Raw genomic sequence first — 15,734 nt, 5'->3', positions numbered from 1 at the left:
CTAATTAATCCTCTCTCATTACATAACACCCAGTCTAAGATGGCCTCTCCCCTAGTTGGTTCCTCGACATATTGGTCTAAAAAACCATCCCTTATGCACTCCAGGAAATCCTCCTCCACCGTATTGCTTCCAGTTTGGTTAGCCCAATCTATGTGCATATTAAAGTCACCCATTATAACTGCTGCACCTTTATTGCACGCACCCCTAATTTCATGTTTGATGCCCTCCCCAACATCACTATTACTGTTTGGAGGTCTGTACACAACTCCCACTAATGTCTTTTTGCCCTTTGGTGTTCTGCAGCTCTACCCATATAGATTCCACATCATCCAAGCTAATGTCCTTCCTAACTATTGCCTTAATCTCCTCCTTAACCAGCAATGCTACCCCACCTCCTTTTCCTTTTATTCTATCCTTCCTGAATGTTGAATACCCCTGGATGTTGAGTTCCCAGCCCTGATCATCCTGGAGCCACGTCTCCGTAATCCCAATCACATCATATTTGTTAACATCTATTTGCACAATTAATTCATCCACCTTATTGCGGATACTCCTTGCATTAAGACACAAAGCCTTTAGGCTTGTTTTTTTAACACCCTCTGTCCTTTTAGAATTTTGCTGTACAATGGCCCTTTTTGTTCTTTGCCTTGGGTTTCTCTGCCCTCCACTTTTCCTCATCTCCTTTCTGTCTTTTGTTTTTGCCTCCTTTTTGTTTCCCTCTATCTCCCTGCATTGGTTCCCATCCCCCTGCCATATTAGTTTAAATCCTCCCCAACAGCACTAGCAAACACTCCCCCGAGGACATTGGTTCCGATTCTGCCCAGGTGGAGACCGTCCGGATTGTACTGGTCCCACCTCCCCCAGAACCGGTTCCAATGCCCCAGGAATTTGAATCCCTCCCTGCTGCACCATTGGCCTCTACTCATTGGACTTCAGAAGAATGAGAGGTGATCTTATGAAAACGTATAAAATTATGAGGGGGCTTGGCAAGATGGATGCAGAGAGGATGTTTCCACTGATCAGGGCGAACTAGGGGGCATAATCCACTGGGATGAGGAGAAATTTCTTCTCTGAGAGGGTTGTAAATATGTGGAATTCACTACCTCAGAGAGCTGTGGGAGCTGGGTCATTGAATAAATTTAAGACAGAGATAGACATTTTATTAACCGATCAGGGAGTAAGGGGTTATGGGGCGTGGGCAGGGCAATGGAGCTGAGTCCATGATCGGATCAGCCATGATCGTATTAAATGGCGGAGCAGACTCGAGGGGCAGTACGGCCTACTCCTGCTCCTATTTCTTGTGTTCTTATATCTCCTCTAAACCTCCCCCCAATTACTTTAAATCTATGCCCCTGGTTGTTGACCCCAGCCAAGGGAAATAGCTCCTTCCTATCCATTCTATCCAGGCTCCTCATAATCTTATACAACTCAATTAGGTCTCCTCTCAGCCTCCTCTGTTCCAAAGAAAACAGACCGAGCATCTCCAATCTTTCCTCATAGCCAAAATTCTCCAGTCCAAGCAACAATCTGGAAATCACCTCTGCATCCTTTCTCGTGCAATCACATCTTTCCTGTAATGTGGTGACCAGAACTGCACACAGTACTCCAGCTGCAGCCTAACCTGTGTTTTATACAGTTCAACCATAACCTCCTTGCTCTTGTATTCCATGCCTTGAGTAAAAAAGGCAAGTATTCCATATGCCTTCTTAACCACCTTATCTCCCTGGCCTGCTACCTTCAGAGATCTGTGGACCTGCACTCCAAGAACATAAGAAATAGGAGCAGGAATAGGCCATACGGCCCTTCGAGCCTGCTCCACTATTCAATAAGATCATGGCTGATCTGATCATGGACTCAGCTCTACTTCCCTGCCCACTCCCCATAATCCCTTATCCCCTTATCGTTTAAGAAACTGTCTATTTCTTACATTTATTCAATGTCCCAGCTTCCACAGCTCTCTGAGGGAGCGAATTCCACAGATTTACAACCCTCTGAGAGAAGAAATTTCTCCTCATCTCAGTTTTAAATGGGCGGCCCCTTATTCTAAGATCCTATCCTCTAGTTCTAGTCTCCCCTCATCAGTGGAAACATCTTCGCTGCATCCATCTTGTCAAGTCGATAAGATCACCTCTCATTCTTCTGAATTTTCAGTGTCGTACCATTTAATGTGTATTCCCTTGCATTGTTCGACCTCCCCAAATGCATTACCTCACACTTATACAGAATGAATTCCATTTGCCACTGTTCCGCCCACCTGACCAGTTCATTGATATCTTCCTGCAATTCGCAGCTTTCTTCTTCATTATCAACCACACAGCCTATTTTAGTGTCATCTGCAAACTTCTTAATCATACCCCCAACATTTAAGTCCAAGTCAAAAGTAAGAGACCCAGCACTGAGCCCTACGTAACCCCACTGGATACAGTCTTCCAGACACAAAAACATCCATCAACCATTACCCTTTGCTTCCTGCCTCCGAGCCAATGTTGGATCCAATTTGACACTTTGCCCTGGATCCCAAGCTATTACTTTCATAACCAGTCTGCCATGTGGGACCTTATTAAAAGATTTGGTAAAATCCATATACACTACATCATATGGACTGCCCTCATCGACCCTCCTGGTTACTTCCTGGAGAAATTCAATCAACTTAGTCAGACACACCTTCCCTTGACAAATTCATGCTGGCTGTCCTTGATTAATCCATGTCTTTCCGAATGAAGATTTATCCTTTGCCTCAGGATTTTTTCAATAATTTTCCCAACACCGAGGTTAGGCTGACTGGCCTGTAATTACTCGGTCTATCCCTTTCTCCCTTTTTAAACAAAGGTACAACATGAGCAGTCCTCCAATCTTCTGACACCACACCTGTAGGAAACACAGCAGCCAAATTGCGCACAAGCAAACTCCCACAAACAGCAATGTGACAATGACCAGATAATCTGTTTTTGTTATGTTGATTGAGGATAAATATTGGCCAGTACACCAGGGATAACTCACCTGCTCTTCTTTGAAATAGTGCCATGTGATCTTTTACGTACACCTGAGAGAGCAGACGGGGCCTCGGTTTAACGTCTCATCTGAAAGACGGCACCTCTGACACTGCAGCACTCCCTCAGTGCTGCATTGGAGTGTCAGCCTAGATTTTTTTTGTGCTTAAGTCCCTGGAGTGGGACTTGAACCCACAACTTTCTGACTCAGAGGAGAGAGTGCTGCCCACTGAGTCACAGCTGACACTAATCATCAGCAAAGTGCTGGAAGGAGTTACCAACAGTGCTGTCATGTGGCATTTGCTCACCAATCACCTACTCAACAATGTTAAGGGGCACTCGGCTCCAGACCTCATTATAGCCTTGGTCCAAACATGAACATGAGCTGAATTCCAGACGCGAGGTGAGAGTGATGCCCTTGACATCAGGCAGCATTTGACTGAGCGTGGCACCAAGGAGCTCTCGTAAAAGTGAAGTCAATGAACATTAGGGGGGAAACTCTCCAGCGACTGGAGACATATCTGGCACAAAGGAAGTGGCAAATAATAATCACTCCACACAAGTGGCAGGCAATGACCATCTCCAAAAAGAGAGTGTCTAGCCACTTCCATTATCATTGTCCAATTCCCCAACATCAACATCCTGGGGGTCACCATTGACCAGAAACTTAACTGGACCAGCCACATAAATACTGTGGGTAGAAGAGCAGGTCAGAGGCTGGGTATTCTGCGGCGAGTGTCTCACCTCCTGACTCCCCAAAGCCTTTACATTATCTACAAGGCACAAGTCAGGAGTATGATGGAATACTCTCCACTTGCCTGGATGAGTACAGCTCCAACAACACTCAACAAGCTCAACACCATCCAGGACAAAGCAGCCCGCTTGATTGGCACCCCATCCACCACTTTCAACATTCACTCCCTCCACCACTGGCGCACCGTGGCTGCAGTGTGTACCATCTACAAGATGCAATGCAGCAACTCGCCAAGGCTTCTTCGGCAGCACCTCCCAAACCTTCGAACTCCACCACCTTAGAAGGGCAAGGGCAGCAGGCACATTTGAACACCACCACCTCCATGTTCCCCTCCAAGCCACATAGTATCCTAACTTGGACATATATCGCCGTTTATGAGGAAAACCACATTGTATAATACATAAACTTCTGATGGGTTTAGACAGGTTAGATGCAGGAAGAATGTTCCCGATGTCGGGGAAGTCCAGAACCAGGGGTCACAGTCTAAGGATAAGAGGTAAGCCATTTAGGACCGAGATGAGGAGAAACTTTTTCACTCAGAGAATTGTGAACCTGTGGAATTCTCTACCACAGAAAGTTGTTGAGGCCAGTTTGTTAGATATATTCAAAAGGGAGTTAGATGTGGCCCTTACGGCTAAAGGGATCAAGAGATATGGAGAGAAAGCAGGAATGGGGTACTGAAGTTGCATGATCAGCCATGACCATATTAAATGGTGGTGCAGGCTCGAAGGGCTAAATGGCCTAGTCCTGCACCTATTTTCTATGTTTCTATAATATGTACTGTGTTACAGAGGAATATATCACAGAATATTACAAATTATGTTATAGGGACTAACACTCAATATGTTGCACAATAATGCACTCATTTCACTTTGAGAGGCCAAGTTTTGATCCTGTATATATATCCTAGGGTCAGGACTAAGAGAAGCACAATGCAAACAACAAACATTGAATTTAATCCTGCCTGGGCTTCGAGGTTGATGAATGCTCGTCAGTGGGAGCATGCTGTCCATGCTGTATAGTGAAGACAAGTCCTGCAAAACAGAGGGTACAAAATCAGGAGAGAAAATAATTGCAGTGAGGAAAGTGGAGATTCCATTTTACAATTTAGGTCCCCTTATTTAAGGAGGGTTATACTTGCATTGGAGGCAGTTCAGAGAAGGTTCACTAGGTTGATTCCTGAGATGAAAGGTTGTCTTATGAAGACAGTTTGAGCAGGTTGGGTCTATACTAATTGGAGTTTGGAATACTGAGAAGTGATCTTATTGAAGTGTATAAGATTCTGAGGGGGGGCTCGACAGGGTAGATGCAGAGAGGATGTTTCCCCTCATGGGGGCATCTAGAACTAACGGCATAGATTCAGAATAAGGGGTCGCCCATTTAAAACAGAGATGAGGAGGAATTTCTTCTCTCAGAGGGTCGTGAATCAGTGGAATTCTCTACCCCAGAGAGCTGTGGAGGCTAGGTCATTGAATATATTTAAGGTGGATATAGACTGGTTTCTGAGCGATAAAGGAATAAAGGGTTATGGGGAGCGGGCAGGGAAGTGGAGCTGAGCCCATGATCAGATCAGCCATGATCTTATTGAATGGTGGAGCAGGCCCGAGGGGCCGAATGGCCTACTCCTGCTCCTATTTCTTATGTTCTTACGAATCCTCTCAATATAAAGTGGGTTTTAAATTTGTGTTTCCTTTATACCTTGTGCTGCCAGATCGTGGTTCTTTGAGCAATTTCTTCATAACGCTGCGTCTTGTATTTGTAGGTGTTCCATCAGCCCCACGCAATGTGATATCCAGTGTGAACGAGACCTCCATCATCCTGGAATGGCACCCACCGCGTGACGTTGGGGGGCGCGACGACGTCATGTATAACATTGTTTGCAAGAAGTGTCGCGGTAACCGTAAGATGTGCACCCGGTGCGACGACAACGTGGAGTTCGTGCCACGCCAGTTCGGCCTGACAGAGACCAGAGTGTTCATCAGCAGCCTGTGGGCGCACACTCCGTACACCTTCGAGATTCAGGCCGTCAACGGGGTCTCCGGCAAGAGTACGTACTCACCGCAGCACGTGTCTGTCAATGTGACCACCAACCAAGCTGGTAAGTAACTGTGCAACCCCCATCTCCTTCACCTCACGACCTGCCTTGTTCCAATCCCTCCCCATGAGTGCTCTTCATTGTTCCTCAGCTCCTGGCAGCTCTCATCACTCAACTTCTACTCAACTTATTACTCAACTCAAACCGCTTCTCCATCCTGTGAATCGGGTCACCACCAGAGCTTTCCTTGTACGCACCAGTACGGATGGAGAGTACCTATACTTTGCTAATGTGGAATTATTGGAGCAGTTTAGGTGGTAGGGAAGGTAGGGGCGGGGGGGTGGAATCTCAAGACAATCCATTGATGATTTGACCGACCATAATGGGCCGAAATTTGCGGCCTTGCTGGGTGCGTACGAAGTGCGCATGGACCCGACGAGGCCTCGCGAAAACCGGTTCTCGGGGTGTGATCAGTATGTGCCGCGAACCGGCTTTTCCGATCTGTTAAAATTTCTTTAGAGAGATTCTACGCATCACCGGGAGAAGGACATCCACGCGACAGAGATTGGGCTATTTGCCCAACTGCTGCCCAGCGAATGTCCTTCAAACTTTTATGTCTGGTTAAAGCAGGCGCATAGCTTACTTTTACCATATAACACTTTTAAAACATAGAAAAATTAAATGTAATCATCCATTTTTATATTAAAAACACTGTCCATTCAGATAAGTTAATTTTTAACCCGATTAAAACACATTTAAAAACATTTCCAAAAAATATATTTTTTTCTAAAACATTTACTTACATTTAATTTCAATTAATTTTAAATATGTGAGGTGTTTTTTTAAATTTATTGTGCTGTGTTTGGGTGTTTTAGGAGATTATTCTCATTGATAATAATGGGAGCTGGTACAAACAGAGCTCGTGTTATTATCAATGAGAATACGAGATAGTGATTGGTGGTCCCAGCCCAAATGATTCCAGCAGATGCGTCCATACGTGGAAGACATCTTCCTATGTGCTGCACAGTGAATGGAGGCCTCAGACCGCAATCCTACCTTCCTCCGGGACCAACAGGTATTTCCACAATTTTTTGGGGGGGTCAGAGGCGTTCATACGAATGAAGCCTCCGACCGCAATTTGTGGCCCATTATAAGAAATCGAAGACTTGCTCATTGGTTCCCCAAGTTGAATTTTACAAGTACCCGAATATTCCGTATGCCCTTTGGATTTAGGCTATAAAACGAGTGGGGGTGAACTTCATCTTCAGCGGGAGTGCAAAACCTGTGAGAGCGGATTGGCCCATTTTACTGCCTGCCAACAATGTGAAGGAATGTCACGCGGGGTGTATAACGGCAGCCGATTTGCTACCTCCATTTTGCAGTCACCACAGCACGAGTCAGGCCCAAGACATGCCTGTCCTCAGTACTGTGCTTCTGGTTTCATCCCTGCCCTTAAACCACCCAAGTCCCACCTACCCATCACCCCTGTGCTCGCTGACCTACATTGGCTCCCGGTCCGGCTCGATTTTATCATTCTCATCCTCGTTTTCAAATTCCTCCATGGCCTCGCCCCTCCCTATCTCTGTAATCTCCTCCAACTCCACAACCCCCCAAGATATCTCCAATTCTGTCCTCTTGCATATCCCCGATTTTAATCACTCCACCATCGGTGGCCGTGCCTCCAGCTTCCTAGGGCCCAAGCTCTGGAGTTCCCTCCCTAAACCCCTCCACCTCTCAGCCTCTCTTTCCTGCTTTAAGTTGCTCCTTAACATCAACCTATTTGACCAAGCGTTTGGTCACCTGTCCTAATATCTCTTTCCGTGTCTCAGTGTTAACTTTTGCTAGATTACGCTCCTGTGAAGCGCTCTGGGACATTTCACTATTTTAAAGGTGCTATATAAATGCAAATTGTTGTGGAACTGGAAGGAAACAAAATAGCAGAAGGAACGGAACCTGATGCTCAAATCCTCACATCCCTTAGGATATCTGAGGAAGTTTCAATGCATTAATAGCGCTGGTTCAGTGGAAGGGAAGGACATCATATTGTGCAGTATTTTCTTCAAGGATGCGTTTATTTGTAACACCTAAAGCTCTGATTGGGTCCCCTTGATCACAAGGTCTGATTGCTGATTGGTGCTTTTGGAGGATAAGACACACCCAGCAGTTTCTCTGGAATGTGTAATTAGAACTTCCCTGCCCACGTAATCAGTGGCTTTGCAAAGCGTAATTCGAGCCATTCTGACTGCCGACTCCAGATGGGAGAGAGCTCAGTTGGAACAGACAGGGCTCACTCCCATGGGTTGAGACCTTCTCCCACACCCCTAACCAAGTTCTTGCCCCCATCCGCTCTCCCCAGCCCGAGTTCCTGACCCTCTCCCCCTGCCCAAGTTCCTCCTCCACAGATTCATGACCTTCTCCCCCCCAACAAGTTCCTGATCTTACCCTCACCCACCACGCCATCAATGGAGCATTATGTATGTGTCACGGATTGTTAACAGATTTATTGGGTATGAAGTGAATAGTGACTGTGTCGTGACTTCTGGATTTCATCCACTCCAATGATGTCACTTGTCACACATGCCGAGCTTTCTGAGAAATCAGGTGTAGGGAGTGGGGTTGGAAGAACATGTTCCATCTTATCATCTGGATCACGTTCCCACTCTTATCTTCTGCGCTGTAAATTTCTATGTTTCTATTTCCCCCTCCCTTTTGACCTGCATCACATTCTTCCCCCATCCCCACTGTGCTCTTGGTGCTCTTTATTTTAAATACTCGGTAAAATAATGGGACTAAAGGTGGACAAGTCCCCTGGACCTGATGGCTTGCATCCTAGGGTCTTAAAAGTGGCTGCAGAGATAGTAGATGCATTGGTTGTAATCCACCAAATTTCCCTGGATTCTGGAGCAGTCCCAGTGGACTGGAAACCCGCAAATTTAACGCCTCTATTTAAATAAGGAGGGAGATAGAAAGCAGGAATCTAAAGACCAGTTAACCTAACATCTGTGGTTGGGAAATGTTGGAGTCAATTATTAAAGAAACAGCAGCAGGACATTTCGAAAAGCATCATTTAGTCAAGCAGAGTCAGCATGGATTTATGAAAGGGAAATCATGTTTGACAAATTTGCTGGAATTCTTTGAGGATGTAACGAGCATGGTGGATAAAGGGGAACCAGTGGATGTGGTGTATTTGGATTTCCAGAAGGCATTTGACAACGTGCCACATAAAAGGTTACTGCACAAGATGAAAGTTCAAGGGGTTGAGGGTAATATATTAGCATGGATAGAGGATTGGCTAACTAACAGAAATCAGAGAGTCGGGATAAATGGGTCATTTTCCAGTTGGCAAAAATAACTAGTGGGATGCCACAGAGATCGGTGCTGGGGCCTCAACTATATACAATCTAGATTAATGACTTGGATGAAGGGGCCGAATGTAATGTAGCCAAGTTTACTGATGATACAAAGATGGGTGGGAAAGCAAATTATGAGGAGGACACAAAAAATCTGCAAATGGCTATAGACAGGCTAAGTGAGTGGGCAAGAATTTGGCAGATGGAGTGTAATGTGGGAATGTGTGAGGTTATCTACTTTGGCAGAAAAAATGAAAAAGCAACTTACTATTTAAATGGAGAAAAATTACAAAATGCTGCAGTACAGAGGGACCTGGGGGTCCTTGTGCATGAAACACAAAAAGTGAGTATGCAGGTATAGCAAGTAATCAGGAAGGCAAATTGAATGTTGGCCTTTATTGCAAGGGGGATAGAGTATAAAAGTAGAGAAGTCCTGCTACAATTGTACAGGGTATTGGTGAGACCACACCTAGAATGCTGCATACAGTTTTGGTCTCTATATTTAAGGAAGGATATACTTGCATTGGAGGCTGTTCAGAGAAGGTTCACGAGGTTGATTCCAGAGATGAGGGGGTTGATTTATGAAGATAGGTTGAGTAGGTTTGGCCTCTACTCATTGGAGTTTGGAAGAATGAGAGGTGATCTTACTGAAATATATAGTTTAATGAGGGGGCTCGAGAAGGTGGATGCAGAGAGGATATGTCCACTCATAGGGGAAACTAAAACTAGGGGGACATAGTCTCTGAATAAGAGGCTGCCCATTTAAAACTGAGATGAGGATGAATTTATTGTCTCAGAGGGTTGTGGATCTGTGGAATTCTCTGCCCCAGAGAGCTGTGGAAGCTGGGTCATTGAATATATTTAAGGTGGAGATAGACAGATTTTTGAGCAATAAGTGAGCGGGCAGGGAAGTGGAGCTGAGTCCATGATCAGATCAGCCATGATCTTATTAAATGGTGGAGCAGGCTCGAGGGGCCAAATGGCCCACTCCTGCTCCTATTTCTTATGTTCTTTTGTTCTTATGTTTACCCCCCCCCCCCCCACTGAGTTCCTGACCTCCTCTCCTTGTGTTCTCTCTCTCTCTCTCTCTCTCTCTCTCTCTCTCTCTCTCTCTCTCTCTCTCCCCTCCAATCTCCTCTCCCCCATCTCCTCTCTCTCTCTCTCTGCCTCCTCCTGGTCTCTCTCTGACCCATTCTCCCCAGTCTCTCTCTCTCTCTCTCTCTGCCCCCGTCTCTCTTTCTGCCCAATTTTCTCTCTCTCCCCCCAGTCTCTTTCTCTCCTCCCCAGTCTCTCTCTCTCTCCTCCCCAGTCTCTCTCTCTCTCTGCTCCAGTCTCTCTCTCTCCCCCTAGTGTCTCTCTCTTTGCCCCAGTCTCTCTCTCCCCCAGTCTCTCTCTCCCCCAGTCTCTCTCTCCCCCAGTCTCTCACTCCCCCCAGTCTCTCTCTCTTAACGGCCTAGTCCCTCTCTCTGCCCCAGTCTCTCTCTCTCCCCCAGTCTCTCTCTCTCCCCCAGTCTCTCACTCCCCCCAGTCTCTCTCTCTAACCGCCTAGTCTCTCTCTGCCCCAGTCTCTCTCTCTGCCCCAGTCTCTCTCTCTGCCCCTAGTCTCTCCATCTCTTCCAGTCTCTCTCTCTCTCTCTCACCCAGTCTCTCTCTCCCTCCCAGTCTCTCTCCTCCCCAGTCTCTCTCTCTGTCCCTAGTCTCTCTCTCTTTCGTCCAGTCTCTCTCTCTTCCAGTCTCTCTCTCTCTCTCTCCCCCAATCTCTCTCTCTTTGCCCTAGTCTCTCTCTCTCCCCCAGTCTCTCGCTCTCCCACAGTCTCTCTCTTTCTGCCCCAATCTCTCTCTCTCCCCCTAGTCTCTCGCTCTTTTCTCCAGTCTCTCCCCCACCATTCTCTCTCTCTCTCTCCCCCAGTCTCTCGCTCTCTGCCCCAGACTCTCTCTCTCCCCCAGTCTCTCTCTCTTTGCCCCAGTCTCTCCCCCCACCACACTCTCTCTCTGCCCCAGTCTCTCTCTCTCCCCCAGTCTCTCTCGCTTTGCCTCAGTCTCTCTCCCCCCACCACTCTCTCTCTCCCACACTCTCCCTCTCTCCCACCTCTGATTTCCACTCTTTCAGAAGGCGGTGAAAATGTCCGTGTAGATCATCACGGCGACATTCCCGACAAGAGCCCTCGAAGCAGCTGCTGCTCCAGGCTTGAGCGGCGCTGAGCTCCACGTGGATCGAGGTTCGGCTGCACCTCTGGCTTCCTCGTATCGCGCACTGCGCATGGGCAACCGGATCGATCGCGCATGTGCACAAAGGGGGCGGAGTCCCAGCCATGCATGCGCAGAATGACACAAACATCTTCATGCATGTAGTCACTCCGTTCTTCAAACTCTGGACAAAAATCTCTTTATTTCAAAAAACATACTGCAAGGCCGGATGACAGGTGTGAATTACTTCACATCCTGTGCTCTTTTGGCCCTGAAACCAAACCAGTGTACTGCCCAACCAACTAAAAAGTTTACTGAATGTGTGGAGGTGTGTGGGGAGTGTTATTGATATTGGGGAAAGAAAACGTGTTTCCTGACCTAGCAGGTCTCAGTTTCTTGCTCCTCCTGCTGTATAATTGTTCTGTAAATGAGCAGGTGTGTGTTCACACCAATGATGGAGTGCTGGGAGGAAAGTATCGAGGTGCGAGGAGGCAGATTGGATTGCGAGTTCTCAGCATGGCTGCTTGGTGTTACATGGCCGATGACAGTCTGACTGGGAGTGTTGTTCAAAAAGGGAATGTTTAGATTAACACTCCTTCCCCAGCGTAACACGATGGAGCACGTCAGTGCTGGAGAATAGCACCCGCAGCTTGAGGGCGCAGAGCCAGCTTCTAGTGTTGACAGGTTGGATGGAAGCAGCTCTCCCAGATTTGGTGTAGGACAGGCCGACAACGGGACTGCGGGGTCACGGGGCGGGCAGGGAGGGCCCACGGGGTCATAGGATGGCCAGGGAGGGGTCACCGAGCGGGTAGGGAGGGCCCACGGGGCCACGTGGTGGGCAGGGAGGGCCCACAGGGTCACGGGTGGGCAGGGAGGTGTCACGGGGCGGGCAGGGTGGGCCCACAGGGTCACGGGGCGGACAGGGAGGACCCACGAGGTCAAGGGGCAGACAGGGAGGATCCACGGGGTCACAGGGCTAGCAGGGCGGGGTCACGAGGTAGGCAGGGAGGGCCCACGGGGTCACAGGGCGTGCAGGGAGGGCCCATGTCACGGGGCAGGCAGTGAGGGCTTACGGGGTGGACAGGGAGGGCTCATGGGGTCATGGAGCGGGCAGGGAGTGCCCACGGGGCGGGCGAGGAGGGTCCACAGGGTTACGGGGCGGGCAGGGAGGGGTCACGGGGTCACCGGGCAGGCCCACAAGATCACGGGTGAGCAGGGAAGGGTCACGGGGGAGCCAGCCGGCGGTTTGGGACATTTTAACCGCCGAGTCTCATTTAAATTCCACCTCCGTAACATTGCCCGTCTCCGCCCTTGCCTCAGCTCATCCGTTGCTGAAACTCTCAACCATGCCTTTGTTACCTCTAGACTTGACTAATACAACGCACTCCTGGCTAGCCTCCCACATTCTATCCTATGTAAACTAGTGGTGATCCAAAACTCGGCTGCCCATGTCCTACCTTGCACCAAGTCCCGCTCATCCATCACCCCTGTGCTCAATGTCAATTTCAAAATTCTCACCCTTATTTTCAAATCCCTCCATGATCTTACCCCTCCCTATCTCTGTAATCCCCCCCCCTCCGCCGCACCTCCCCCCTCCCCCCGAGATGTCTGTGCTCCTCTAATTCTGGCCTCTTGAGCATCCCTGATTATAATCGCTCAACCATTGGTGGCCGTGCCTTCTGTTGACTGGGCCCCAAGCTCTGGAACTCCCTCCCCTAACCTCTCCGCCTCTCTACCTCTCTTTCCTCCTTGAAGACGCTCCTTAAAACATATCTCTTTGACCAAGCTTTTGGTCACCTGCCCTAATTTCTCCTTATGTGGTTCGGTGTCAAATTTTTATCGCATAATACTCCTGTGAAGCGCCTTGGGACGTTTCACTACGTTAAAGGCGCTATATAATTACAAGTTGTTGCTGTTGTTGTTAAATGGTCAACGGCAGATTTACCGCCTGATCCTGGCGGGATTGAGGAGGAGGCCGGTGGGCGGGAGCTGGATTTTTCGGGGCTGAAGGCCTGAGGGAACGGGATATATAAGGTAGTGTTTGGAGCGGCGGGGGTTTGCTAAGTTGGTCGTGGGAAGCAAGCCCAGGATAAGGGGAGCCCACGGTCTCCTTCTGGGGGCCTAGCAGATCTCTCCCTGGGTCTCTCCTCTCCACGATCCTGGCCCTGTCAGCTTTCACTGCCACCATCAACAGACTCGGGATCTGAATGCCGATCTGCTTGTAGCGGGCACATTTGCTGCTGCCGAAAATGGGTGGAGCTAAAATAGCGGCAGGCGTGAACACAGAGTGCGCAGTGGCGAGCGCCCGGCAACCATTTTAGCTGGCGGATGGGCAGATTTGAAATTGGGCCTTCTGTCTCTCCCACTCCAGGGCCGCGCTGGCTCACACTCCATGAAACTTCCTAGGCTGTTTCTAAAACAAAAATGGCTTCTAAATTCCACCACAATCCTTGATGGAGCCAAATAGTAACAGGGCTATCCTTGAGCTGGAGCCGGTTATCATGGCGACGAAGCGTTGTGTGTTTAGCCTCCTGACTATGAGGTGCGCTGGATTATTACAGCATTGGAGGTTGAAACATGATGCCCTCTTTAATTGTGAAATGTGTCCTTGCCACTTTTACAGGAAAGCCTATACATGCTGCGTCGAAAGATTCTATTATCCAGATATTTCCCTAGGAAGGGGAAACATTATAACATTTCTCAGGCTGAATTCAAAACTTTTTTTTTATATCGTAAACATCGCGAAATGTACTCCACACCTCACACTCACCATGCAAGTTCCACTCTGCCGGTTCCTCCCCTATGATATGACATTAGCAGGAAGGATGGTACTTAGGCACTGGTGCACTGGAGGCAGTGTTGAATCTCGTCGCCAATGTCTGCTCTTGTTGATAAGAGGCTCCCGAGGTATGGGAAATGGTCCATGATGTCCAGGGCCGCACCATGGATCTTGGTGACTGGGGGGCAGTGCTGTGCAGCGAGGACAGGCTAGTTTAGGACCTTTGTCTTATGGATGTTTAGCGTAAGGCCCATGCTTTCTTACTCCTCAGTAAATACATTGACTATGACTAGTTCAGCCTCTGTATGTGCGCAGACGCAGGCGTCGTCCACATACTGTAGCTCGACAACAGAGGTTGGGGTTGCCTGGAACCTGGCCTGGAGATGGCGAAGGTTGAAAAGGTTCCCACTGGTTCTGTAGTTTAGTTCCACTCCAGCGGGGAGCTTGTTGACTGTGAGGTGGAGCATGGCAGCGAGGAAGATTGAGAAGAGGGTTGGGGGCGATGATGCAGTCCTGTTTGACCCCGGTCCAGACGTGGATTGCGCCAGTGCAGCCTTCGACCGCCTGAGGAAAAGAGTGTTTGAAGACTAGGCCTTCAAAACTGCCACCAAGTTCATGGTCAACACGGCTGTCGTAATACCCGCCCTTCTGTATTGCTCAGAGACATGGACCATGTACAGTAGACACCTCAAGTCGCAGGAGAAATACCACCAACAATGTCTCCGCAAGATCCTACAAATCCCCTGGGAGGACAGACGCACCAACGTAAGCGTCCTCGACCAGGCCAACATCCCCAGCATCGAAGCACTGACCACACTTGATCAGCTCTGCTGGGCAGGCCACATAGTTCGCATGTCAGACACGAGAATCTCAAAGCAAGCGCTCTACTCGGAACTCCTTCATGGCAAACAAGCCAAAGGTGGGCAAAGGAAACGATACAAGGACACCCTCAAAGCCTTCCTGATAAAGTGCAACATCTGACATCTGGGAGTCCCTGGCTAAAGACCACCCTAAGTGGAGGAAATGCATCCAGGAGGGCGCTGAGCACCTCGAGTCTTGTCGCCGAGAGCATGCAGAAAACAAGCGCAGGCAGCGGAAGGAACGTGCAACAAACCAGTCCCACCCACCCCTTCCCTCAACGACTATCTGCCCCACCTGTGACAGGGACTGTGGTTCTCGTATTGGACTGTTCAGCCACCTAAGGACTCATTTTAAGAGTGGAAGCAAGTCTTCCTCGATTCTGAGGGACTGCCTATGATGATTCTGAAGTACCAAGCGGAATGACATTGGTGTGTGCCATATTTCCCAATATTTACAAATCACATTGTGACTTATATTCCTGTTTGTGCTGTGAATGTGTTGGCTTATTTAGAATATAGCTCACATATGAGAGGAAGTTTCTTCCTTGTTTGCTTGGAGCCGTCGCCCACGTATACCCTCCTCTCCACTTTGGGACCATGTTGGCCTCTGCTCCATCCATGATGGTTAATTGTTTCCGTTGGTTTCCTGTCAGGCTGAGAGCCTAGGCAGACAATTTGCCCTGAGAACTTTTGTTCCTCTGCAACCCAGGCTGGGCATGAGTCATCCTGATTGCTGATTCCATTTTCCATTCTTGGCCCCCTCCCCGGTGAGGGGGTGA

General features: G+C 48.6%; 1 protein-coding gene across 1 annotated transcript in view; it reads left to right on the top strand.

The window, feature by feature from the left end:
- LOC139265786 (ephrin type-B receptor 1) overlaps positions 1-15,734 on the top strand; it is a 605,412-nt gene that overhangs the window by 414,102 nt on the left and 175,576 nt on the right. Inside the window, exon 5 of the mRNA XM_070883211.1 lies at positions 5,507-5,842. Coding sequence (XP_070739312.1) covers positions 5,507-5,842 — 336 coding nt within the window. The remainder of the gene's footprint in view (positions 1-5,506; positions 5,843-15,734) is intronic.

Source organism: Pristiophorus japonicus, chromosome 6 (genome assembly GCF_044704955.1).
Source record: "Pristiophorus japonicus isolate sPriJap1 chromosome 6, sPriJap1.hap1, whole genome shotgun sequence".
Lineage (NCBI taxonomy): Eukaryota > Metazoa > Chordata > Chondrichthyes > Pristiophoridae > Pristiophorus > Pristiophorus japonicus.
The sequence above is the reverse complement of the archived record's forward strand: the minus strand, read 5'-3'. Positions and strand labels throughout refer to the sequence as shown.